A 26,762-nucleotide genomic window follows, 5' to 3' on the forward strand; every position below is an offset into this window, starting at 1 on the left:
GGGGCTAGTGTCGATCAATTAATGAGCATTCACTCCCATAGGCGTCCCCCCCGCTCCCCCGGGACGTCAGTCATGAGATCATTATCAAAGGCATGCAGTGCGTGTGGAAAATTCTTTATACTCGGGGCAGGCAGGAAGAACCTGAACATCGTTTTTCTGGTAGCAATCACTTTGGCCCCTGCTAGCGTTACATAGAAACCTTGGGTATATGTACATGTATGTATCTTCCAGGTAACTAACTCTCTTAGCTCTCCATCATGGTTCCATGATCCAGTTTACAGCTCTTTAGTGATCATGAGTCGACGCGCCCGCTAAAATTTAAAAATGTATCATGTGTGGACAAGTTATTATTATATTCAACTCTGCCCACTTTGAGAAATAAATTTAGTAAGGTACCATACCTATCGGGCATGCGGACTAACTAAGTCATAGTCGAACTTAGGTGGGTATTTCCAGAAATACCTAGCCCATACGTCCGAAGTTTGTACCTGCATAATGCCGGCGCTTAGTTTTCTTTTCGTGGCCAGATGGGGAGGGGAAATTCTGCAGAAAAAAAAACTCACGTAACGAGAATAGAAAGAAGTACTTATGGCGGCGATGCAGGTACGTTTGACACTTCAGGAAGGCCTATGCTGCTAATTAAGAAGGAAGGACCTGCTGCACGGCCGCGGACTCGCTCGATCAGGAGGTTTCCTATCTTCATGCAGGAGCAGGGAATTGTCCTGGTCATGGAACCCATACTCAAACACGGTTTATATAGGATCTCCCTCTTCGCCTATCTACATGAGGTTCCTTAAGTTTAACCTTCTTATCTGAAGGGGGAGTTTTTCGAATTCAAGGCCTCTGTGAGGTACGATATTCTTTTTTTCTTTTCTTAATTTCTTTCATTTCTTTGGACTTTTTTTATACAAACCCATCACCATGGTGGTTCTAAATTTTGGCGACTGGATTCGTCGGTCTCTTCTTTTAATCTTCGTTTTGCTTCAGATCGCTAGAGCATCTACCCTAATAACACTCGTTAAGGCCACCTGCCTTCAGCGATGCTTCATCTCAACATGCCCAGATCTCGATGCGGACTGTGTCTGCAAGTCACTACGAGATGCCAAAACCACCTCTCAATCCAGTCTCTGCTCAAACGATTCCTGCGGCGAGGAGATCTCATATTTGACCCTAGCTCAAGAGTGCAGCAGATATCTGCCAACGTCAAGCCTCACTACTTTAACTACAACTAGCGCTCGCAGCACTGCTACTCCCAATACTAGTACCATGTCTTCTATCGTTGTATCAACGACCACAGCGCCTTATCCCACAGAGCTGGAACGCTTGCCAATATCCACCTCCGTTTCCCTAACCACAGATGCTTCTGGACCTCAAACCTCCTCTGGATCTCAGGCCAACACCCAGTCCACCCGTGGGCCTAGTCTCAAACAGCGCGCTCTCACTGCAGTTTTCGTTCTGGCACCAGTCAGCATAGTGCTGATGCTGGTTGCCATCTTCGTCGTGATCCGAAGACGCAAACAGGCCCGCCGCTCAATATCAAGTTTTGCAGGCGTGAAGGGTTGGAATAGAAGCTCAATGGCTTTGGCGGAACCTGCACCAGTGAGGGGGGATGTAGAACAGCAGTTTCCGCCGCGGGTTGTGGACCAGGTTAGAGGGGGAAGGTTCAGTTTGTTCCCAAAACCACCGACATTCCCGGCACCAGTTCGGAGATCATCGACGGTAATCACTACCATGGAACCTAAGAAGGTGCTCCCGGAGGTGCCGCCGATGTCACAGCATCGTCCAATCACAAGGATCTCGGAAGTCTCGGAGACAGTGTCACCAACTAGGGATATAGGGACATTTCAGACGATGGATTCGGAACTGCAAAGAGCGTTTTTGGAGGTCCGACAGGGGTTTCGACCAAACTCGCCGAGGTCTAGTGCAAGGACGTCGATGGATTGGAGTATGATGATCGATATATCCCAGAGCAGTAACACCGGAAGTCGGAGAGACTCGGAATTTTCATCAAAAGCCGGCAGCAAGACTGATACGCGGTTTTCGTGGCAATAAGGGTCCACTGGCATGCAGAGTGCTACACACTATTCGATTCTTTGTAAACTTTTTCTTTCTTTCTATCTTTACCCTTATTTCTTTTGTTTTGGGGGGCTCGACTTTACAATCTTTTATTACTGGTTATTATTAAACATGGGACTCTAGAGGGGTTTGGGTTTGTTTTTCTTTTTGTCATGGCGTCTAATTCTATATCTAGCAGGACAAGATTGTAGCTGGTAGGATGCCTACCTATGTGCAGGCTGCATAGAAACATGTAATACTTAGTTAATGGGTGGTTGGAGGTGTCTTTATGAAGTTATGATTTGTAAATAATGAATAACGTCTCTATCATGATTCATAAATACCGTTTATCCCCGCTGTACCGCTACCCCTTGTGCCTTGAATCAACCCCCAACATATCAATACACATATCTAAAGTTGATCTGCGCCCCAGTCGTCAGTATCACTCCAATGTTTGAAAATTTGGTGGAGGAAATCCAGAAGTATGCTTACGTTCTCTCTATCAGTCATGTCTGAAAATGCGGTCGAATCCAGATCCCTCTCCACTCCCTTTTGCAACTCATCTCTCTTTTTATTCTCTCTTGCCAATAGAATCCCAAGCGTCAAGATAATCAAAACCTCCGCAATGTTGCAGATTATCATAGTGGCGATGCCAAGTGGGTACGTAGGGCTTTGACTGCTTTTGTAGAAGAAAGGTCCAATGAGATTGCCGAAACAATATCCCAGAAAGGTGACGGCGTTGGAAACAACCTTCTTGGTGTGACTATATGTGAAAGTTTAGTTAGTTCTCTGTGTGCATGGCCGAATGATGATTTGGGTAAATCTCACCCGGCAACATTTCCAATTTGCAGTGATAAGATCAGCACAAACGCCGCATTGTAAGGGCCGGTCATCTAAAAAGTCAATTTTGTGTTAACGAGTAACCAATATCATCAAGTTACCGGGGACATACATAATAACACATCAGCCGAGAAACATGGTAATGTAGAGGAACAAAAAATAGCCCAAATGAGCCTATGATGTTGGGGATCATGAATAAAGCTACCATTTTGCAGCGGCTATTGGGGGGAAGACGATCATTGATATAGACACAAGATAAAATTGAGACTGATATGACAACGCCGTACGGTATCTGTAGAAGTGTTGTGACCACTTTAGAGATTACTTATTAGTAAGGCGGGCGTAGGGAATTGTGAGGCAGGCACCTAGGCTACTTACAGGTCGAGAATTCGAACCCTTTAATAATTAATGTCCCTACTCGAAGATGCCACAGTTAGCTATTTGTAGCACTGATTTTGATCATTTGATTTCCTTTCATTAATCCATCGAGCACAGGAATTGTAGCATTGGTCATAAATATTTGCATGTCCTGTGATACACATATACATACCGAAATTACTTATTCCTCCATTTGGAATATTTGCTACAGTCGCCAAAGCGAAAAAGAAATACGTCTTGTAGTCCTTGAATGCCTCCAATACTTGATATGGTTTCAACGTTTTGTTTTCAATCCCTGTCTGATCTGCTCTGAGACGTTCGACTGCCAGTTTCCGCTCCTCTTTCGATAGGAACCTCGCGGTGACAGGTGAGTCAGGAAGGAGGACGAACATTACCACTCCCCAGATTGAACAGAGTGCGCTATCAAAGCTATCAGAAATAGGTCCGTGGGGAATGCATTAATATTAAAGAGAAGCATTTACCCAATAATGAGAAACTCGTATTTCCAAGATGGAAGAGCACCCTTGATGTGACCAATCGAATACCCTAAAAGCCCGCCTCCAGCAATTCCAAGTCCATTTGCTGAGTACCAGAGTCCGATACGAATGGGTTGCTGCCTCCGTGTGTCTTTGATTATTTAGATTTAGTATGCCCATAATCTGAGTAGTGAGAAAGGATGACCTTACACCACATTGAAGTTATCAGCATAAAGGCAGGGTCCGCACAGGCTTCTGCGGCGCCTCCCAGAATTCGCAGCGCTGCCAGACTCTCAAAGTTTTTGCAAGCTGCCTGCCACACTATTATAGAAAGTCATTATTGAGCAAATATTACTCCTATTTATATGATCGAAGCTTGTGTCACAACGTACTCAAGAAAAATCCCCACATAAAGATGTTTATGCCTAAATATTTTCCAACCTAGAGATGTACGTATATATGTTAGTCTCTGGCTTGTTTGTTTGTCTGGTGTAATATATATGATATACCGGTAACCTCTGCAAAAGGAAGTTAGTAGGGAATGCCCACCTATACATCATCAGTGATTTACGCATGATATTGATAGGCTCATAATACTTACATTAGAAAACCAATATAGAAAACAGCGGACAGCCAGTTATACTGATTTCCATGAAGGTCCAAGTCTTTCCCAATACCGAACAAAGCCGCATAGGATAAAGTTGTTTTCTATTCTCATATTAGCTCAACTGTTTCCTCGGCCAAGCTCCTTTGGGATTGCGGACATCGATGTAAAAGAAGCAATAACAAATTGCTAAACTAAGCACTGTGAGTTCAAGTGCATTATAAACTATTGGGGGATTTCTGGAAGGTCTCACTATGGCAAGATCATGAGATCAATCTTTCTGACCAATTTTCCCTCCTGCTCAGGGTCGATAAGTTCATGCAATTCCTGTTCATCTCTGAACAGAGCTAAAGCAGCATCATCTTCTCCTGATAGTCGTCTAGACCTGGATCTTGATCGTCGTCTAGACCGGGACCTTGGTCTCGATAAAGCTCCGTACTCAATATGCTCTGAAAGCAAGCCCGTGCCAGCGTCATCGCCGTTGTCTTTCATCATTCTCTCTTCCGTTGGGGTATGTTGTGGGGAAAGCTTGTTATGGTGACAGGTCTTTTCGACATAGAGTATTAAAGGGGGATTTAGGCAATTGCTGGCGGTTAATAGAATCACTGATAGCATTACTTATTAACATGCACGGTTGAGATCCTTATCGGGATGCTTATCGTGGGTTAGGGTTACATGTGCCGAGGTGTTATGGCGTTTAGAGCTGGTACCCCCACGAATTACAAAATTGCCAAGATATATGTATGTGCGTAGGTACCTGTAGTTACTTAAGCCCCCCCCCTAATACTCTACCTCCAAAGCCCCCCCCCCTAATACTCTACCTCCACTTCCTGAAGTGCAAATTCGCCATCAGGATCCTCCAAGCCTCCCCGCTAGCAAACTCAGTAATGGGAAGGACAGACCCCCACTTCCCCACCACCCTACGAGACCGAACCTATTCACACACCGCCCTCCTCAGAGGCCAACCCAATCCGCCAAAGAAATGGAACTCCAAAGCGAAGAAAGGTGTAGCACACACACCAATCGAACACCTCTGCTCCCTGCTCCTCCCCCTGATCGAGGAAGGCGTAGATCAGAACAAGATGGCTCATAGAGCCAAGCAACAACTGCTGGATAACTGGCGCACTCATTTCCCAACCCCGACCTACTACACACACAGACTAGATACGTCTCCCCTACCCTTTACACACCTTCACAAATTCATTGCCACAAGAATCCACCAAATACGATCAGGGAAGAGCTACCTACGAGCACAGCAATCCTGGATCAACCTACACACCTCGCCCAAATGTCGGAAATGTGGTCTCGAGGATGAGACCCCCGACCATGCTATACTACAATGCACCGCTACCGCACTCACCCGCTCCCAAACTCTAAACGGAGTCACATCCCTTGAGGAAATCTGGGATAACTACACCCTCACCCTCCTACTAGGAGCCTACATCACCAAAACTAGAACAGGCTACCTAGTCAGCCGGGGACCCTCACCACTCGAATCAGGCTCAGGAACCTCATCCCCCCTCAGCTCAGTCTCCTACTCCTCCACGTCATCAACACCAATCATGGGCCCAATACCCATAGTTTACGCGTCCTAACAAAGTCTCACTGCGAGCACGGGGCCAATGGCCAGAAGGATTTCATAGGGAAAGGCGCCTAGCTCTCCCTCTAAATTGTTCATTGTTATTTATATGCGTTTATTTTTCTTTGTTATATTTCTCTTTTATTTTGGAATTTTGTTTTTTGCTTTTTATTAGGGGGTGAGTTTTATGTTTTGTTAGGGGAAAGGTTTCTTTACGCCATAGTTTATACTTTATGCGATCATTGTATACCTCGAAACAGAAATTGAAATGATTTAAAAAAAAAAAAAAAAAAAACCTGTAGTTACTTGCCGCCCTATCGATACGCGTAGGATCCTGTCTTATCAGTAAAAATAGTACAAGTGCTGTCGTTCACGGACACTGGGTGTTGACGGACAACCCAAAAGAGAGACAGCCAAGCCCAGTTTTGCCTTCAATTATTGGTCAAAAGGCCCCTGTCCGTCAATACAGTACAGTGTCCGTCAATACCCCGTGAACGACAGTATCTACCTGTATGCATCATATGACCTTGATCTCTTCACAGCTAGAGGGCATAAAACACGTCCTACATGTATTTGTAGGCATAGCTTCTCTCTGATCATGAGTAGTCCGAGCACGCGCACTGCGAATCCATTATACAATAAATACCGGAGCGATAAATGGTGGTATGGGTGTTCAGTAGCATAATGGTACTCTACATCCATCCCTTACTGGTGCACCAGAGACATATATATAGATTATTTCAGGATCCCCTTTATAGGTTTACTTCGGCACGAGCTCGTTCTCGATCCCCGCCTTCTGAAGAAGCATGCTACGTACTAAGTCAACATCAATTGTAACACGAGTATGTGTATATTATATTACCATAGGGATGTATTTGAGTACCGCCCATAAACCTGTTGAACATTCCTTCTCGGAAGGACTTGGGCTACCATGCTCTAGAAGGTACTTAGCTAGCAGATCTAGCTCATCTTCCCATGAACAGGCCGGTCTTATCAAGACCGACTAAACCCGTGCCTTTATACGTATCAATAGAGTGTAGGTAGAGTCCTCATAATTTTCAGCGTCCTGATGATGTCACAGCAGCTGTGTTCTCAAAGAATTTTGGCAAACTAAACATATGAACGGCGTTATCATGTTGAAAGGTTGCAATATTTATTCAAGAGCCATACGTTCCGAAGTATTTGTAGGGTGCAGGTAGGCATAAGATGTACTAACTACCCTAGAAGCACGCACCCGGGCCAGTAGATACACGATCCTATCTTCCGTACGTCTTTCCTGATTCATCCAAAACAGATACTCTTGGAAGCCATTGGACGAAACCACACAGAGTGTCTAGAAACACTCTCCAGCAGAGAAGGCGGGATTCCCACTCCATTAAAATCAGTAATACTAGCCTCATTCGGTATTTTCCGTTCAATTCTGCAGCCTGCCATAGTTAGCCCTACTAGCTCCTGATATTTTCTGGACAATTGCTTTTTATCCGGAGAGGATTCGAGAAGGATTCGAATACTCAACTAGGTAGCTTTTGTTGGGCCTGTGATGTCTGATTTTACTTCTACTCTATTCGCTTTGGCATAGCCACTGTCGATCGAAAATTTAAGAAGAGACTCAGTCAAAAAAGTAAAATGAGGCCGATGAACTATCCTCCGGCCCGCGCCCCCTAGGCTCTATGACAACATTTTAATAAATGGTTGGCTGCCATTCTAGCTGTAATTATGTAGGTGACTTCGGATTTGTGTGTGGGGACGTCTATGGGAACGGATACATGTAGTTATAGCAAGGTGTGGCAAGGTAGCAAGTGTAAAATAAGGTTTTGGAAATTAACCACTTGCTCGAACGAGCGCGGTTTGCATCTATTAAGCCTCTGATCGATGATAGATTAAGAATAACCCCACCGATAGGACTAGTTCTCAGCTACATATGAGTCTTGCCCGACATAGAAAGCTTCATTCCTCAAGTATGACTCGACCAACGACGATTGGTGCAACACTCCGCTGCAGGGGTAAAAGAAAAAAAAAATCACTGCCTCGCTCAACACTCCTAAAGTTCAGCTCACTCAGGCAACACCTCGTGATATGTAAATATCCATTCAATTTGGCCCCAATATGCAATCCAATTGAATGGATGGGTTGTTAGTAGGACTAGGCAGATTGGCGCTTATGTAGGCCCAAACAGAGGCTGTGCGAATCTTGTGCGCAGCCTTGCCCCCCGACGTCACTAACATCTTGCCTACTTAAAACCACAAAAATCCCCCCGAGGAGATTTTTTCCTCTCCCCTATTCTTTGTCGACTTCATACGCATTGGTTTAAGAGAGCTGGTTTGAAAGGTAAAAACACATACAATTCATGAGAGATATGCTAAGCTAACTTGAACGAGTGTCCCAAAAACAGATAATATAATAACTCAACCATGTACATGTCCAGGCGCCACTAGAAAAGAGAGAGGAGACTCATAGCGTCCATCCTTAAAACAAGGATTTCATAACGAACTTCAATGAGACAAATAGAAACAAAACATTATTTGCAAGAAACCAAAGAATAAGCTGAAGAACGCCAATCATCCAATAACAGGGAAACCAGTAACAAAAGAAGCTCAGCTTCGGGTATCAATCCCTCCGAAATACCAGATTCCGAGCCTCGGGACTAACTTGCAAGCAAGCAAGCCGGATTGATGTTATGATTGGATAGTTCTGGGAGCTTTGATACGCTCTTTCCTTGCTGGGACCAGTACACATTCTGGCTCTTGCCTCTCTGTCTGTGCCGACCAATCGTGGGGATAATCCACCCTAGCAACACTATCGCTCGCATCGATAAACCGTCTCGGGGTCTTCTGCCTATACATGTGCGGTTCCTGCGACCTCGTCGTCTGCGGTTTTCCTGGACGTGGATCCGACCTGCTCATTGTGTACTCCGAAATAATATCGTTGTTTGCACAATAATCTAGGAATTCCGTGTCAGGAATGACACTCCCTTGGTACCTATGGCCTATCACATGATACAAGAATCGGTTCCAAGTGATGGCCGGGGTGTCTGTCTCGAATGGTTTTCCGCATATTGTACATTTGCAAGACTTTGGTGGGTCGATGCCACCGAGATGGGACTCGACGTGACTGACCCAGGTCTCAGGGGTGCAGTATTCTGGGCAAGCATTGAACGCAAACAGGCATCGATAAGATCCTTTCTTTGGGGAGCAGTTCACTGCAACTGGGCGAAGATGACGTCCTGTGGACAAGACCCCACCACCATTGTCTTGAAGACTGTACATCTGGGGATGAACGATATAGGAAAGACCAGAGCTGTTGAGGGTGGTCATGCTGCTATTGTCTAAGGCGGGAACTGGAGAGGAGAGATAGCGACCCCGTTGCTTAAGTGGTATCTCGAGGGGCCTCTCACAAGGCTCGCCGTCGTCACTGCTGGAACTGTCGTCGAAAGGGACAGGGGCAACGAGATCAAGGGCGTCGTCCCCCAGGAATGTTGCCATCGGAGTTTCGCGATATCGAGTTGGAGGTTGGATCAATTCTTTCCCTATTTATTACGGAATACACAATTAGAAAATCAAATATCTATTGCGAACGGGATCTATTTTCTAAGGTCTAGAAGCTAACAGTTATGGGATGGAGCTCTTATATTACTTACACGAAAATTCAGAGCGTATAGAGTACTGCGAAGCAGTGTCAGAGTTTCGTCTTGTCCGTGGTCCCTCTGGGGCAATTTGTGACATGCCTATTGAATGTAGTGGGTGGGTTTTAGGTGATCTTTATTGTGGGTCTTTCAAACGATCTTGGACAATTGCGAGATAAAAGCACAAAACTTCGACGAACGACTGTTTATATCTACGGTTTCTATCATTCTCCCCCAGTCTTTATCAAAGATGCAGACCTTGAGGCTCAAAATTCGTGTAGCCATTGGTTTAGAAGCGAGTCCAATCAGGCAGACCTGCTCCTTACACTGCTGTCGCAGGTGATCTAATATATTGTGCTAGTTGCTTGGCATGCAATTGGCAGTAGAAAATAATATTAACAAGCGAAGCAAGTTTTCGCGTTCACACCTCCGCCCGCATCAGAGGTGTTGCCCAAAATCGAACTGCGCTTACCGGGCGGGCGGGGTAAAACCCACGTGGCCAGGGTTTCATGGAACGCATGCATTTCTTTCTCGCGCGCAATTATTCCTAAGAGCGCTGGGCCGGGGTTTGTTCTAACGAACGGAACACAGCACATTCATTCTCTGCGCAGGGTAGAGTAGCTATAGAGAGAGATAGACTGCCTGGATCATACTGTCACGACTGACAGAATGACGGGGTTCGAAACACGCTCTTGAGGATTGCGTAGGCATGCATGAGATGTCCCCATTAGACGGAGTATGTGGGGGTTTCAAAGTCATCTCTACTACACAAGTAGCTGGGCCTTTTCTGGAGTTTATTCGACATCTTTTTCAATACATGCACCATTCGTGGCGTTACAGTTCTCGTTCAAAAAGGGACGCTGGCACAAAATCAGACGTAATTACAAACTAACTACAGATCGGCTTTTGAGAGAAGGCCAAGTAAGTCGGTTCAGTTAGTCAATTGGCAGTTTCTAAACATACAGCGACAAAAACAATGGGGACGCTGATGGGCGTGGACGCGGGTTCTCGGCAAAGAGGAAGAGTGAATGTATGAATGGGACATGCGAGATGATGGTGGGGGAAAAATGAGAGGAAATCATCATACCCACACTTATTAATTGGTCAGTCGCTATGGTACCACCTCACCGGGCAGTCCGAAAAGGGTTGCTGGCAGAAATTCGAAAATAATATCTCCATCTGATTTGCCATGCTCCGAAGTGAAGGGAAAGTTCCGGACGTGGGGCATTGACGAAGCGACCAACCGTCATTTATTTTGGTTTACTCTAGAGTATACATGATACATACATGTCGGGATATATCTACACTTACCCCGCCAAATGTTTTGCTATAGCATTGATTGCTCCGAGTGATTGGCTGTGGATTCGATCTGGAAATTAGCTAACGGATCAGAGCAAAGATATCGCCGAAAGACGCTCGACTATGCTCCAGATCAATACTCGGCAACTCTTTAAAGTCCGAGAGACAGGCTCCCTGCTTTAACTGTCAATTTGCTGGTCGTTGTTAGTTTTTTCCTGCAAACTCATGTGCTGTCACTCGTTATATACATACAGTGTTCATATCCGGTTTAGGAGAATCATTCATAGATTTGCACTCGGAATACTCATGATCAGCTGGGACGCCGAGATAAAACTGTAAGACACATAAGGCGCAAAAAAATTTTCGTATGCACCCTGAACGTGTCGTCATAATTTTTTCTTCTTCTGCTTAATTTTCTTTTGGGATGCGTGGCCCAGTCGGGACGAACAGAAGGGAGGACGCCGGCCGGGATGCTTTCAGACTGGCTAGATCGCTAGGTTCAAAGAATGTGAATCACAAACATCACCCTGCAGTGAAGGTATGTAGGTACATACGAGTAGAGACCGTGGGAGTATCTAGCTTGTATCTTAGGTGCTCGGTACCTTCATCAAGTGTGCAGGCTAGCAGAAAGAACAAGAGGGCCTGTTGCACCATCCACCGTAGCACAAACATCCTTACGACTATGCATATCTGGCATTACTTGCTTTTTTCAGGCAATTAATTGAAGGCTCCACCGACCGGCCACTCCACCTCGGGCACCACCACCCCCTCAACCAACCTCCATATTTCCCCTTCCACTTTTGTTTTTCTCTCCGTTGTGTTCAGCAGTTGGATAAATTTCACTCTACTCATTTCAGTACTGATTACCTATGGTTAAACAGAGTGGTTGTGGAAAACAGATTGGAGGCTTGGTTTATGACCGGGCGCGCGGGGCGGGGAAGGGCGGGGCGGGCGCGTTGATAATAGTGAGGCTCTGCTGTAGTTGACTGATTTTCTGATTGGTTGGCTGATCCTAGTGAGACATGGGACGCTGAAACGGGCCGCATATCAGCCGTAAAGTGATCTACATACATACGTCTTCCATCCATCCCTCGACACAGCCGCTATATCTTTCCCTCTCGGAAAAACAAGAGACCCTGGAGCTTCGGAAGAAATGATATTCTACCTGATCACAACTACCGTAGTTTACGAATGGGCTGACATCACTGGATCGTCAATATATCAACCAACCGAGCACACTTCATCTGAATCACTCAAGTTCAAAAATATGAGTGACTGGTCTACTTATTGCAGGAACAACATATATGTAGGCATTGAGGAATAGGCACGTGGTCGGCATACGTAGTAATGAAAAAATGCGTGGTTATGTTGAATGACGCGGTTGATAGACACTCTGGTATTGGTCCCATGGCATTGAGCTGTTAATTTGGCAAAATTCCTGATTCAATGGCGAATACATATCAGTCATTAATGCTTTATGGATTGTATTCAAAGATCTTACCTTGCACGCACTGTACTCTAGGAGCACATTCGACATGGAATCGAGGTTACCCGAACGCAGGGCGGGATGCGGACATCGGCACCGATGCCACCATAGAGGAATATATCTCGAGGAAACATATTCTTTTTTCGCTAGATTTCAGAACAGCTTCAGAGTGATGTGACTAGCTAGTTTTCTGTCAAGAGCTTCTAACTCTAAGTTCTTCAAACGAGAATTCGAGAAAAACAATAGTAAGGGCAAAGCTTAGTGTAGTGGAATTTAGGTATTACTTAGAGAACTAACCACACCCGTTCAAATCCGTCTGATAGAGTGCCTACACACCACCAGTGCGAGAACATGGGGATCTTTGATGCATCCCGCTACCGAGAGATCGGAACCCGAGTTTGAAATGCGAAAAAAATTGGTGGGTTGCGGGGACCCTGCCTGATCTCGCCTGCCAGTGCTAGTGAGTAATGAGAGTCAACCAGACACCGGATTGTTTTACCAGATTTGCTCACAAATACTAAAGGTGTAAGGGAAAACCTCCTTGCCCCACATTGTAGCACTGTAGTACAAAAACTTGGGTCAAAACCTCTCTTGTTTTGCCCGTGTTACACACCCTACTGAAATGGGGGAATGGGTCGGAAGAGATAGGATCATAAGGAGTCACTCTTCGTTCCTAATTAGTCCCGCGGACTCACGCAGCGTCCTGAATCATGATGGATTTATTGATTTATCTTCTCTGTACTGTGCTTTTGACATCGCGTAGCTTGACCCACTGCTCGGCTCTATGCAAGAAGATTACTATGTAATTAAGAAGGAAACAACTGCGGATATAATACAATGTCATACAAAACCCCGCCACTTCACATAGCCAAAAGTAACATGAATAAACATCCCCTCATCCTACTTTACAAAGATCCCTCCCGCCTTGCACCTGCCATCTACACAACTCTGGCTGCAACCACATGCTCACAATGCTCGCCACCATAATCGCAAAAGTGTCCGGCAATGCAATGGTTGAGATCAAAAACTCTCTAACTGCCGTCTCCTCCTCCTGAGACCTTTTTATGTTCACACTTGCCTCGCTTCCCGGCTCCTCCATCTCCTCACTCAATAATCTTTCTCCCGCACTTCCCCGCATCGAGACTAACTTCCTCAATCTCGGCCTCGGCGCAAAATACCCATCCTGCTCACCGTCAAGAGGTGTCGAGATTCCATCTTCCTGGGTATCGAAGCTCCTCTCCTTCTTCCGCAGCCTCTTGGAACGAGCCTTATCGAGCGCATTCCACACCGCATCAGGAAGTGGCTTCTTTGAAACTCGCCAGTATGTATTACTCATACCGAGGCCTCCGCATAGGCCCATTGTGAATATCAGTGCCATCACGACGAATGGAGAGAAAAGGACGTTTCCGTCGGGATTTTCGGTGAATGAGGAAGGGAGCATGGACCATGATTGATTTAGCATTGTGACAAAGATGACCGACTCAATGGCGCAGAGGATCCAATAGGCAAAGCTTGAGCTGGAATTACCACCAGGGAGGCGGAAGAGAGTGATGGAGGTGCGGCCAAAGAAGATGGCAAACTGATAGGTGGTGAAGAAGAAAGGATAGAAAGAGCGGGTAGAGGTGAAAATAGTGTTCAGGAGGGAGGCAGAGGGGGTGAATACGGAGGAGAATGGAAGATGGTATATTATCGTAGGTAAGATACCCTGATATTATATTAAATGGATGGCATATGTTTTATTTGAAGATAGGGACTTACCTGGGTAGTGATATTCTCCAAAAACATTAAGATTGCAAGCGGCGCCATATACCCAATCACCATCGGCCTGACTAGCCGCAACTTATCCCCCAGTTTCAAGTCACTGATCATTTCTTCCTTGCCAGCCCCACCGACTTCTTCCATCTGGATTTCATCAATGTCCGTCCCGCTTGCCAAAGCAGCTTCATCACACTCCTTGGGAGATGGAAGAACAAAGAAATAAGTCATTAACATGATACTGGGAACAATCCCAATACCGGATAACACTGCTGATGGTGTTACTCCAAAGGAGCTCGTAAGGAGCGTATAGATAAATGATCCAACCAGGCCGGCTGCTCCGCTACCGGCCGCATATCCACCAAAAGAGCGGGAAATCATTGATGGGTAGCGGGTTGCGAGTTGGTAGAAGGACCTTTTTGCCATCAGAATGATACATCATGGGTGGATGAACAGCCGCAGAGAAGACTTACATATCGCCCAGATTACTACTTAGACTAGCAAAAGCAATACCAAGCATTCGGACACCAACATTATCAGCCCACGCTAGCATCTGCAGCCCAAGGAATGAAGAGGCCGCGCAGACAGAGAGGCGAGCCGCATAATTGATCTCTTGGGACACCTTGTCTCCTTTCTTGAGCCCAAAACTTGGGGTGCCAGGAGTGTGAATCCCACCGGGGGTGTGGGCTCTCCAATAGTCGGACGCTTGGGGCGAATAGAAGTACGAAAGGAGATCCGAAACTTTGGGAAACTTGATATATGGGACGAAGGTACGAACAAGAACTGAGGGAAGGGTATATGCGAAGAGGATAAGACCCGGTGGCGCGCTGTTTCCCACAAGACTGATAAAGTGTTAAATTAAATGCTTCTGGAATAGGAGATGATCTCAAGACTACTTACTCATTGGCGGCAGTTAAGACAACCCTGCATGTGCAATGTCAGCCAATTGCAACAATATCAACTGAATCGATATATAAAGAGGATACATACCCGAACTGCATAGTCACAAGAGTGCCAAACATCCAAAAAGAAAAGGACAGCAACGCAGGTACCGAAAAGAGAGCCATCATGAATGACGTCTTTCGCTGCTCCATATGCACCCGAGAGTCAATCCTTCTATTTTTCAGTGGAAACGTGTTGTACACCGGCTTGCTACCTTTACCGTTCCTAGAGGATTGGCGCGAAAGGATTCTGGAGGTTGAGTTGTAGCCACGATTTAATGGGGGTTTTTGGGAGGCGTTGCCTTGTATAGGAGGGTTTTTGGAGTTGCTTCGTGACATGGCTGGCTTCATCTTCCGAGGAGTTGATCAGGGTTTGGTATGTCTAAGATTGAGTTATGATGGGCATCAATCAACGTGGGGTAACAGTGCAACTATATAAATAGTCGAGAAACGGTGGCCATGGATCGTGCCATCTCTACCTATTCTAAATATTTTCAAGCCTATGAGGTGGAGATATCATGTGGGGAGGATAAGGATAGTACTGGTCACGCCTCGCAGCTGGTGAAGACTTGACCTACATGTACTTATTAGTCTGCCTTGGCAGATATGGTAGCTCAAGGGCTAGAAAATTGATTTAGGTTGCTTGAAAATTCTTCGGGATAGGAAGGTTAGATGTTTTTTTTCAAGAAGCACATTTTATTACCTTTCTCTCATTCTTTTTAGATTCATGGTATCTGGTAAGGAACGCGAATACAATGAAATAAGACCTGGATATAAATAACGCACAGATGCCCAAGGCATCTTAATCGATAAAAAAAGCTTTCAGGCTGTGGGGTAAACAAATATCTATAATCCTCGTAGAGATCTTGGTACAGAATTGCGGGGCAGCCAACCGTTTTGCATCCGTGTCTTAATCGTTAAAATCTGCGAGATTGCATCACCTATCCGAACGCTTCTTCTCCGTAGCCTGCAGCTCTATGTAAGTGGCGTTTTGTTTCCTGGGTTTTCGAAGGGACCTTCCCCGTTAGATACCCGTGTTGAAACCTGTCTTCACCTCTAGCACGGGTCTTTTCATCCCTAGATCAACCACTAGGCTCGTTGTTAGCTGGTTCGTGCTGCAACCACGCTGGCCTGTGACCTGTCTTTGATGTACTATTTAAGTCACAATGCTACAAGTAACGACTACTACTCTCTCCTCGAAGGCAAATACTCATTCTCAATCATCGTCTGCCTCAGCGCTTTTTGCATACATCTATCTCAATATCCTTACTTTTCAAAGCTGCCTTTATCAGTATAATAATATTCATGCCAAACTCGAGAAGGCTTTCTACAATAGAGGGATTATCGTCGACGTTTAACCATCAACCCGAAGAAGAACCGTTTGCAATGGATGATGACCTGGGCGAACAGGAGAGACCTCTCGCATCGCCATCCAAAATACCAATACCAAAAGCAAGATCAACGTCTGACGCATCAGCAACGCCCACGGCCGTGAAACCTAACATAAATCGTGCATGGGTTACTGTGCTCACAGGACCAGCATATCTACCAGGAACTATAATTCTTGCTGATTCACTTAGGAGGGTCGAATCAAAGTATCCGCTTCTCGTTTGTGTCACACCCTCGGTGAACAAGACTGAGCAAAACGCACTCAAGGCTGCGGGATGTGAGCTGATGGTGATCGAGCCACTGAAGCCAAAGGTAAAAGTAAATGTTGTAGCAACTCGATTCGAGGATACATGGACTAAGCTGGTAGTCTTTGGGCTTGTGCCGATGGAGGTAAGTTATAATTGTTTTCGTTTTATATCATTGATTAATCGGGCTTTTACAGAGATTGGTCCTACTCGATAGTGATATGCTGGTTCTTCGCAATATGGACGAGCTCTTTGATATGGATCTGCCGTTTGACTTTATCGCTGCAAATCATGCCTGTGTTTGTAATTATGCTAAGGACCCTTGGGCTGATGCTGATTGGTGAGTTCTCAAAGATCTGGGTGTTTTTGCTTCTTTTTTCTCACATATTCTTCGCCACACAGGAACCCCCAGAATTGTGCGTACACAGGCCTAAAGCACCCTAAAGCCCTCACGAACCCAAGAGAGGTCACACCAGAGTCTATCAGGACGCATCATCTTTTAAATTCCGGTCTCGTCGTGTTCCATCCCTCAACTATGTTGTATGCGGCAATAGTAGAATTCCTCTTAACTGACCCCCGGGTCCCTACCTTCGGATTCCCTGACCAAGATCTCCTTTCCGTATTTTTCAAAAACAAATTCAAGCCGATAGGTTGGCAGTACAATGCACTAAAAACAATGAGTTACGAGCACAGAGATATGTGGAGTGATTTTGAGGTAAGGAATCTACACTTTATTTGTGAGAAGCCATGGAAGACGGGTAGATGTGAGGGAAGATTCAAGATTCCACACGGTATCTGGTGGGATGCTTGGGACAGGTGGTTTCACGAGGCTCAAATTAAGGTGCCTAAACTGGCGCAGTTCCTTACACGATATGTCAACCTACCGGATAACCCCGGGTCGAGTGATCGCTCAAGCTCTGCCTGAGAGTTACACTGTCAGTAGTTCCAACATGTGCCGGTGATAGTTGAGCTCTCTCTTCGTCCCGTGAACACATTTTTTTAGACTTGTATTAAAGTTGTTTCAACAGTTCTTTTATGAATTCACAATTCAATTAGGGAGGATATGCGATTGTGTTCACTCATATCTTATCACTCGGTGTACGCTTAGGGTTAGGGTTCTACACGAGATTATTCATGAGTCAATTTATGCCATTTCATTCTTTAAACTTTGGACAAAACGAGTGCCAGTAGAGCCAGTCATCTGCTTTTGCCTCCTGAACTAAAGGTATGCACAAAGTCCCAAATATGCATACGTATACTTTGTCTCTGTTGCGACTTCGAAACTACATGTACTTCATTTAATTAGGTTCGTTTCTTGTAAAGACCGCTTCAAGAACATTGCTAAACAAGCAATTACCTTAAAAGTGCACATGTCCTGCGACCCACGCACACCCGTGGAGTAATCAATTGTTTCAAGGTACAAAAACTATCTATCTATTGCTATATATATTCCTTTCCTTGTGTATCTATTTTATATTCCTTAATCCTCTTTTCACCTCATTAGAACTCATGCGATAGGTCCTACTCTCCTAAACCACCACACAGAGAGTGGAGGTTTGTCTAGAGAGCGTTGGATCTCCGACATCTCATTGTGTTTCTGATCCAACACCTAAATCTGTTCATCAACTTTGATCTTGATTCCTTTGGAGATATTCGGGGTGAGAAACGGTCATAATGAATTATACGGACTTTAATAGAGCCTTCTCGAAGGTAAAATTCATTCATTAGATACTGTCCGACAGTGCTTGAGCGGATGTAGTTTAAGATTCCTCACGCAGTAGACTCAGGAAGGTACTGTCTTAATACTGGGACTATCAAGTCCTCATTTCTGAGTTATGCCCATGACAGGATGCAATCATTTCTCTTATCTTTCCTCCCGTTTGCACTGTTCATATATTTGTATCGTTGTTGCACGTTCAACTCCACCAGTCGGCATTCCGCAACATCCTTGTCATTTTTTCGCGAGGGATGCTGCTGCACACTCATGTAGCCAATATATCTGCTCGCAAACCATCCACACATATACAAGAATACCGAATATCGCGTCATTTGGTAATTAATTTCGGCGTGTGTGTCTTGTATTATTTATTGTGTTGATCGAGGGGGTTGTTTTGGTGGTTTTGGCTTTTATAACTGTGTCTATCCCGCCAAGATGTTCTTATGGTCGGATTGATCAAGTAGCCAATTTGAGACGTCATTAATTGACGGCGTATCATGAAATATCACTCGCTAACTGTTTTCTTTCAAGGTTGGGATAGAAAGCGAGCAAGCGAGCGGTGCCAAAGGCGTATATCTCATCACATTACATAATAGACCCGATCCAGGAGCACTGCCTGCACATCTCGGTAAACGAAAAAAGAACTCAATACTATGATGTAGGCCAGCTGATAGAAGCGAATGGTGGGTGTTTTGATGGAAATGTAAATAAAAAAATGATACCCCAGGTCAGGGTCGAACTGACGGCTTTCGCATTGCATACAAGTTGGAATACTTAGTATAAGAACGACACGCTAACCACTGCGTCACAAGGGTATATGATGATGTGCCGTAAAAACGTCTTAAGTAGGGTACATAGTTTGGGAGACTTGGCTCCAAAGTTTGCTACCCTAACCACGATAACGTAATGCGCTCGCGGGAAGAGGTACTGTAAATAGAAAGTCGCGATGCGTCTCGAATGACTTCTCAGAAAGAGTAAAGTCATCAAACGCATGATGCAGGATTATCATTCCGCTATCTCAGATGTGTTACATAATATTACAACGTAAACAACATCGTCGGAATTTAACAGCCTCAAAACTACTCGCTACACCTCATCTGGATTTTTCCTTATGTTACTTCCACAGCGATAAAACTGTTAAAAAAAAAAAAGGTAATATAATCGATCCTTTAAGCGTGTTCATCTTATCCGCTAACTCGGTCGGTGTTTCGAGGGCTGTATGCGGGCTGATCAAACACGGTGAAAACAGGTACCTAGCACATGGGGACTACTAGTACCTGTAGACAGCCCAAGCACAGTCAGAAAAAAACCGAAATAATCTCTGACCTGCTAGCTTGATAGACCCCGCTCTCACAGCACTTAGTTGGACTTGAGTAGAAGGTTTCCTTGCTGGTGTCAGCTGCAGCTTCAGTGCTACTGCTACGTACAAGACACTGCACCCAACACTCATATTACACAAAGAAAAACGATATTCGTATCGATTTTCTTTCCGGTAGTATCACTTTGCAATTTGGTATACCTTCTATCTTTCTTCGTCTACGGAAGTCGCCAGTCGCCGTGGCGCGGTTCCGGTCAGTGAAAGACCCGCCAAAAGTCCATGAGTATAGTACATCTTTCTACATATATATGTCCTTATTTAAATTTTCTTATGAGATATTGAGAGGCTGTATCAGCAGATACATCACAGGGAGTAATGAGAATTAGAACCCTTGAAGATAGGCTTTTTCTATAGCACTACTCTGTCGCAGCACCTGATTGATGGTTATTAGGAATGAAACTGACCTACCTTGAACTGCAACTAGATATGGGACTCGTTCGACCCCGCCTGATATAAAGAATATATAGACAGTCGCTCTCTCATTAGTATCAGTCCTCTTGCGATCTTCGACTCGATCGAGAAGGCCTGGCCACTATTCAACGAGCCTATTAGTATCCCCGACAACCAATACTGGAATACGTGCCATACTGCTTCTTCTTTTACCTACAAGCAGCTTGGAAGAATTTCTCTTTGATCTATTCAAAAGATGACATAGCTAAATAGTTCAATTTTCCAACCGAAACAGATTTTCTTGGTATTATTCTTGACATGCCGTTCTCTCGATCAGCGCTGCTCTCAGATAAATGATGTGGAAGAGTAGTACTTCTACCACCCCTGGGTGGGCATAGGCCGAAGGCCCTACTCAAAAGTTGGTTATGGACGGGTTGACATTCTTCAAGCGGTTCCATACCACTTATGAAATGCTTTCTCGATGTTCTAAATATAAATGAACACTTGTGGGAAATATTTTTCAGTTACAAAAATAACCTAAAATACCTAGATCTATCTGGGTTCGAACAGTCCAGATCTTGGGGTAAGGCAATATACGGCGCAGTTGCAGTACTAATGCTTGGCAATGCAGGTGTGAACTGCCTGACAATTGGTACAAAAGCCAATCACTCTGCTTATCATTTGAGCTCCAAACTGGGTCTTATCTATTTCCTCTTTTGTACCTCTTGTTTTTTTAATGGATACGTGTAACTACAACTGCAGATTACAAGTACTGGATACCTGTAATATTATGTAGGCGCTAGATCAGTATATACAGAAATTTAATGGGCGCAAATTTTATCACAGTGGCGGGGGAGTGTATATTTATCTCTATACATCACTAATAAGTAGCACGTAGAAGGGCTTCAGGAAGGACTCATGAATTCTACTCTGTAAATGATGTAGTTAAGCGGAAATTTAGAACCTATTGGAATTTAAACAGATCGTACAGTCCGGGAAAGAAATGAGCAATTAAATGAGCACCAGAGGGTCATAATGTTCAGAAAATAGCTTGGAGGGATAATTCCTCGAATGCTTGCATGTATGATTGAACCGGACCAACTCAGAGACTATCACTTGGCCTCAGCTAGGTAGCATGTCAATGATACAGCACAGTGCTACTTGCTAATCCGCGGGCGTTGATTGGCAACAAGTGACCCACAATCCGCGAAGCCTCAAAAACCCTTGGACCCCAGATTCTTGGCGCTGCCCCACATTCATTTTTTCACAACTAGGCCACAAGACGAGCCTTTCTCTGCAAACAGCAATTGCTTCTTCCCAACCCGATCGTGACAAAGAAGAAGAAGGTGAGGCATCATGTCTTCAATGCGTCTTGTGAGCTTCTTCCCAACCTCAATTAGAAAACTCAAATCTAATGTATCTGCTCCATAGCTACGACTTCCCACCAGCACCAGACTCTGCCTCCCCCGGCACCGCGCCTTCCCTCCAAGACTCCCTACATTCTTTCAACCTGCAACATCTTTTAACCTCGTTCGCTCCCTCGCAACATCTTCCAATGTTCCAGCAACTTCGCCAGTTCAAAATCTCACTGAACAGATCGTACAAAACTATGCTGTCAACCTCCCTCCTGGCAAGGCCGTCCACTCGGGCGACTATGTTACGATCCGTCCACACCACTGTATGACCCACGACAACTCCTGGCCCGTCGCCCAAAAGTTCTTCTCGATTGGTGCCACGGCAATTCACAACCCTAAGCAAGTCGTTATGACCCTCGACCATGACGTCCAGAACTCGTCAGAATCAAACTTGAGGAAGTACAAAAACATTGAGGAACTGGCAAAGAAGCAGGGCGTAGACTTCTACCCAGCTGGGAGGGGCATTGGACATCAGATCATGACTGAGGAAGGATATGCCTGGCCAGGAACCCTTACTGTAGCGAGTGATTCACACAGTAACATGTACGGAGGTATCTCGTGTCTTGGAACCCCAATTGTCCGTACCGACGCCGCATCTATCTGGGCTACTGGACAGACATGGTGGCAGATCCCACCGGTTGCGAACGTGAAGCTTCAGGGTGTTCTCCCTAAGGGTGTTACTGGAAAGGATGTTATTGTTGCCCTTTGCGGACTCTTCAACAACGACGATGTCCTCAACCACGCCATTGAGTTCACAGGATCCGAAGAAACCCTTCAGTCCCTCCCCATCGATGACCGCCTCGCAATTGCCAACATGACCACTGAATGGGGCGCTCTCAGTGGTCTCTTCCCCATGGATTCCGTCCTTAAGAACTGGATGCTCCAGAAGGCCCGCGAACACTCTGCCCGCCTCAAGGACGCTACTCACCCCCGTCTCACAAACGAGAAGATCGCTGATCTGTTTGAGAACAAGAAGCTCACCGCACACCCAGACGCCACATACGCAAAGACGCTTTCCCTCGATCTCGGAACCCTTTCTCCCCATGTCGCAGGGCCAAACTCCGTCAAGATTGCCACGCCACTTCACGAGCTTGAAGCCCAGAAGGTCGCCATCCAGAAGGCCTACCTCGTCTCATGCACCAACTCCCGTGCTTCTGACATCGCTGCCGCGGCCGCCGTCTTCAAAGCTAACCCCACCGCAAAGATCGCTAACGGCGTAGAATTCTACATTGCAGCCGCCTCAACTCTCGAGCAGGAAGTGGCTACTAAAGCTGGTGACTGGGACACTCTTATCAATGCCGGTGCAAAGCCCCTCCCCGCCGGATGCGGCCCATGTATCGGGCTCGGAACTGGTCTTCTTAAGGACGGCGAAGTAGGCATCTCTGCCACCAACCGTAACTTCAAGGGTAGAATGGGCTCAAGAGACGCACTCGCCTACCTCGCCTCCCCCGAAGTCGTGGCCGCCAGTGCACTCAACGGTTACATCTCCGGTCCCGGAAACTACACTGGTCCTGGCGCTGCTGTGACCCGCTCCCAGGCCGCTACTCCCCCCTCTAGCTCTTCCGGTGCCGCGGCTACCTCGGAGGCCCAGGCAGAAACCGAGATCCTTGACGGTTTCCCCTCTAAGATTACCGGTGAAATTGTCTTCTGCGACGCAGACAACATCAACACCGATGGAATCTACCCCGGAAAGTACACTTACCAAGACAACATCCCGCTCTCTCAGATGGCCGAGGTCTGCATGGAGAACTACGACCCCAACTTTGCTACTCTAACCAAGGCTGGTGACATTCTCGTGTCCGGTTTCAACTTCGGTACCGGATCCAGTCGTGAGCAGGCCGCCACCGCCATTCTGGCTAGAGACATGAAGATGGTTGTTGCTGGCAGCTTCGGAAACGTGTTTATGCGTAACAGCATCAACAACGCCCTGATCACTGTGGAGGTGCCTAAGCTCATTGAGCGATTACGGGCAAACTTTGGCGGCGAGAAGGGTGTGGCTACCAGGAGGACCGGATGGTTTCTCACATGGGACGTAGCACGGAGGTGTGTGATTATCAGAGAGGGCGGTGAGGGTGCCGAGGAGTGGACAGTACCCGTGGGAGAGCTCCCACCGGGTGTCCAGGAGGTGTTTGTTAAGGGTGGTCTGGAGGGATGGGTTAAAGCAAAGTTGCAGTAGAGTAGAGCAGGGGAATGGGTTTGATTTATACTCTTTGGCGTTTAAAATGCGAGCAGTTAAGGGGGATATCAATTTGTATATATAGCCATAAACGAAGCTGTTGAAACAACCATTATGATATTGCAAGTGAGCCGCTTATATTACACCATCAATTTATATTTACTGGCAATCTTTGGGTTATTTGACAAGGTTGGAGTATCCTTCATTACATAGGTTTTTCTCATAAAAATAAAAAAAATTAAACTCCATAAAAAAGAGATAAAACCTTTTTTTTTTTTTTTGCATACAATCAATGGTTTAACAACAACAAGCGATTAATTTTCTCCTTATACTCGTCATACCCAAGTTTAGCGAAAAAAGAAAAAAAAAGCAACAACCTTTACCTGATGTTAGTGACAGATAAACTGTGTGGACAGGTGAAACATACAGGCACGAGCAGTACACGACTACTGATAAGAATGATGCTCTCAGTATTTTTTGGGGAGCTAACTGTGGATTATTAAGTTAACATGAGCTCGAGAATTCGGAACGTACCTCGTTAAGATCTGCCAACTGCTTCTCCACTTTCTCGAATCTCGCATCAACTTTGTCGAATCCCGTATCCATCTTGCTTTCCAATTACTTAATGGAGTTCTCCACCTGCTTCATGGTATCACCCAAAGCTTTCACGCCGTCAAGCTGCAACTTGGTAACTGTAACATCCTAACAAGCTGTTAATATATGCCCTGTCTAATCAACTTACTGCCTACCTTGTCAAGCGTTGCCAAACTGCTCCCGACTTGTATATTCTCGTTGCTAAACTTCTCCCAAGTAACATAGTATCCGTGACCCTCAGAAGGTTGGGTGCCAGTAGCGGACTCGAATCCCCGATAAGAACCCCCACTAAAGCGACTAATGATAAGCCCGCGTTTTCAGGATATGTGGCGATTGGTGGCTCACCATACAAATTGTACAGATTCCGGTAGAATTATTGCGAAAGTGGGTTCTCCGTGACCCGATAGTCCTATTGGCCCTTAAAAGATTTTTGCTACGAGCACTGGCCAACAAAATCCACTCTTTTAGCTCTGACTTTCGCAATAATTCTACCGGAAACTGTAGAAGCTAACTACAAATGTCGGCTGGCGGTGCAAGATGGACCCAATTGTCACGCAAAATTTCTCTAAAAGGTAGTGGACTATACTGTTTCTCGTTAAAATTGTGCCCATCACGACGCCGTCATCGCACAATTGTCCCGTTCCTGGCCACCCTGTGGACCTTAGGTCACTGTGTCCTTCTTTTCGCTGCTATTCTATCCCTTCTTGTGTTTTCACGACCGGGAGTGAGTGGGCAACTTTTACTTGGTAGTACACCTAACCCTCACTCTGTGAACCTCTTTTGCTGTGAAGTCACCTTTTGTGACCCCTCCTATACCTTTTCTGGTGTCTCCACAATCTGTAGGTAGCTAGATTTGCTGAGTATATCACCACGCCGTCGCGGGCCTACAGTTTCCGGTAGAATTATTGCGAAAGTCAGAGCTAAAAGAGTGGATTTTGTTGGCCAGTGCTCGTAGCAAAAATCTTTTAAGGGCCAATAGGACTATCGGGTCACGGAGAACCCACTTTCGCAATAATTCTACCGGAATCTGTAATATGTCTCCCTTTTTGCTCTGACGAACGAAGGGATGTGAATCGAACGAAGGGGTGACCGAACACGTTGGCAATGATCAAAATGTGGGTTTTATTTTTATCTCGTGGTAGATATCGATGTCGTAGCACAGAACGACGTGTGCAGTGGAACACGCGAGACTCGGGGCGCAAGAGCTTTACCGGGGTCCAGGGAACATCACATCGACACCTGTACGTTCAAGTCAGTACATCGTAGTACAATCATCAACGTACTAGGGTACATGTATCTTGACGAGGTGCTTCTAATCCTGACCTATGAGTAGACTCCTTCACTGGGGTACGGTCAACACGGAGGTATGGTCAATCTCAAATATACGCCGGAGTGATATATGATACGCAGGGAGCTGATCGAATACCTCTTTTGGTTTCCACCCAAAACCTTGGAATCGACCACACCCCCGTGTTGACCATACCCCCGTGAAGGAGTTTATACTAATCAAGTGCAGCTCAACCAAGTCGAGCTCACCACAAGACAACCTGTTACGGCCTTAAATGGCGAGAGTTGAATATAAGCAGAAACCAATTCGATCCATATGCAAGTACAAGTAATTCGTATGGTCGTTTTATCCCTTTATATATGAGCTGCCAAACTCATAAACTCCCGTCCCTAGGTATGTATATAAATCCCTTCGTCTACGTATCTTACGTGCGTAGATCGAAGACAAAGGTGTCTAACATTGGCAAAAAAGAATACCCGAATCAGACGCAAGCCATATCAGGCACATGACTTTTAGCAGTTTTATCATGAGAAGGAATAAGCTAATGACCCCCGGCCTAGACACGTATTATCCACATCTTACTGCTCGGGCTATAAGAACTCAACACTGGGCCTAAGAAAATTTCTCAAACGAGGGCAAATCAGGAATTAAGTCCATTCACCAGAATTTTCATTCTTTCATTGTTTACTTTTTTGGCACCCAGCAATATTCGCGATGGAAAGTCTACTAGTCATATCAAAAATAAGCTAGTTAGACCTCCGGACTCTGGAATATCTGTTTGGCTTATGGTTTTTAAAAAACGGATGGTAGGCCCCAATTGATACTAAAGATTTGAAATCGAGCACTAACTTATGGATTTAGAAAATGAAAAAAAAAAAAGGTTACTAGATACTTCAACGATGCATATGTCCTATCTACGTCTTCGGAACTTAAGTGCAGTAGCAGTCATAACCACAAAGGATGGGATGGTCAAACTAAGAACAGTCTGAAAAACCACAGTGGCAGCATGATCTTGTCATTTATCCAAGTCTAAGGCTATATATTTATCATGTAATCAGACACAGGCAAGTTCCTTGACATTTTGAGCCTTATATCGGATCTACTTAACCGAAACATTCCAGGTCATATTCTCAAA

At 45.5% G+C, this 26,762-nt stretch overlaps 9 protein-coding genes across 9 annotated transcripts; 5 read left to right on the forward strand and 4 right to left on the reverse strand.

The window, feature by feature from the left end:
• Nucleotides 1–1,266: 1,266 nt before the first annotated feature.
• On the forward strand, nucleotides 1,267–2,052 carry H6S33_000034 (uncharacterized protein; the record flags this gene model as incomplete). The annotated part of the gene is made up of 1 exon (XM_044831706.1): nucleotides 1,267–2,052. The coding sequence occupies one exon, from the start codon at nucleotides 1,267–1,269 to the stop codon at nucleotides 2,050–2,052; it is 786 nt and encodes a 261-aa protein (XP_044699593.1).
• Nucleotides 2,053–2,453: 401 nt separating this feature from the next.
• Nucleotides 2,454–4,848, reverse strand: H6S33_000035 (uncharacterized protein; the record flags this gene model as incomplete). The annotated part of the gene is made up of 13 exons (XM_044831717.1): nucleotides 2,454–2,477; nucleotides 2,548–2,818; nucleotides 2,884–2,948; nucleotides 3,008–3,207; nucleotides 3,274–3,309; nucleotides 3,446–3,693; nucleotides 3,756–3,900; nucleotides 3,960–4,070; nucleotides 4,142–4,190; nucleotides 4,259–4,298; nucleotides 4,351–4,457; nucleotides 4,514–4,547; nucleotides 4,607–4,848. The coding sequence occupies 13 exons, from the start codon at nucleotides 4,846–4,848 to the stop codon at nucleotides 2,454–2,456; spliced, it is 1,572 nt and encodes a 523-aa protein (XP_044699594.1).
• A 392-nt stretch (nucleotides 4,849–5,240) lies between these two features.
• On the forward strand, nucleotides 5,241–5,948 carry H6S33_000036 (uncharacterized protein; the record flags this gene model as incomplete). The annotated part of the gene is made up of 1 exon (XM_044831728.1): nucleotides 5,241–5,948. The coding sequence occupies one exon, from the start codon at nucleotides 5,241–5,243 to the stop codon at nucleotides 5,946–5,948; it is 708 nt and encodes a 235-aa protein (XP_044699595.1).
• A 2,659-nt stretch (nucleotides 5,949–8,607) lies between these two features.
• On the reverse strand, nucleotides 8,608–9,414 carry H6S33_000037 (uncharacterized protein; the record flags this gene model as incomplete). Its single annotated transcript, XM_044831739.1, has 1 exon — nucleotides 8,608–9,414. One exon carries the CDS (start codon nucleotides 9,412–9,414, stop codon nucleotides 8,608–8,610), a length of 807 nt encoding a protein of 268 aa, XP_044699596.1.
• A 3,820-nt stretch (nucleotides 9,415–13,234) lies between these two features.
• Nucleotides 13,235–15,386, reverse strand: H6S33_000038 (uncharacterized protein; the record flags this gene model as incomplete). Its single annotated transcript, XM_044831750.1, has 7 exons — nucleotides 13,235–14,044; nucleotides 14,098–14,509; nucleotides 14,568–14,936; nucleotides 14,995–15,018; nucleotides 15,085–15,089; nucleotides 15,139–15,179; nucleotides 15,251–15,386. 7 exons carry the CDS (start codon nucleotides 15,384–15,386, stop codon nucleotides 13,235–13,237), a joined length of 1,797 nt encoding a protein of 598 aa, XP_044699597.1.
• A 1,035-nt stretch (nucleotides 15,387–16,421) lies between these two features.
• H6S33_000039 (uncharacterized protein) lies at nucleotides 16,422–17,594 on the forward strand (the record flags this gene model as incomplete). The annotated part of the gene is made up of 4 exons (XM_044831761.1): nucleotides 16,422–16,814; nucleotides 16,867–17,009; nucleotides 17,072–17,384; nucleotides 17,529–17,594. 4 exons carry the CDS (start codon nucleotides 16,422–16,424, stop codon nucleotides 17,592–17,594), a joined length of 915 nt encoding a protein of 304 aa, XP_044699598.1.
• A 3,916-nt stretch (nucleotides 17,595–21,510) lies between these two features.
• Nucleotides 21,511–23,745, forward strand: H6S33_000040 (uncharacterized protein; the record flags this gene model as incomplete). Its single annotated transcript, XM_044831773.1, has 2 exons — nucleotides 21,511–21,528; nucleotides 21,586–23,745. The coding sequence occupies 2 exons, from the start codon at nucleotides 21,511–21,513 to the stop codon at nucleotides 23,743–23,745; spliced, it is 2,178 nt and encodes a 725-aa protein (XP_044699599.1).
• Nucleotides 23,746–24,034: 289 nt separating this feature from the next.
• Nucleotides 24,035–24,687, reverse strand: H6S33_000041 (uncharacterized protein; the record flags this gene model as incomplete). Its single annotated transcript, XM_044831784.1, has 7 exons — nucleotides 24,035–24,122; nucleotides 24,173–24,234; nucleotides 24,280–24,319; nucleotides 24,368–24,447; nucleotides 24,495–24,545; nucleotides 24,604–24,627; nucleotides 24,685–24,687. The coding sequence occupies 7 exons, from the start codon at nucleotides 24,685–24,687 to the stop codon at nucleotides 24,035–24,037; spliced, it is 348 nt and encodes a 115-aa protein (XP_044699600.1).
• A 756-nt stretch (nucleotides 24,688–25,443) lies between these two features.
• Nucleotides 25,444–26,136, forward strand: H6S33_000042 (uncharacterized protein; the record flags this gene model as incomplete). The annotated part of the gene is made up of 4 exons (XM_044831795.1): nucleotides 25,444–25,590; nucleotides 25,673–25,703; nucleotides 25,856–26,020; nucleotides 26,099–26,136. The coding sequence occupies 4 exons, from the start codon at nucleotides 25,444–25,446 to the stop codon at nucleotides 26,134–26,136; spliced, it is 381 nt and encodes a 126-aa protein (XP_044699601.1).
• Nucleotides 26,137–26,762: the final 626 nt, after the last annotated feature.

This window comes from Morchella sextelata (assembly GCF_020137385.1).
Source record: "Morchella sextelata strain SCLS chromosome Unknown scls_1, whole genome shotgun sequence".
Classification (NCBI taxonomy): Eukaryota; Fungi; Ascomycota; class Pezizomycetes; order Pezizales; family Morchellaceae; genus Morchella; species Morchella sextelata.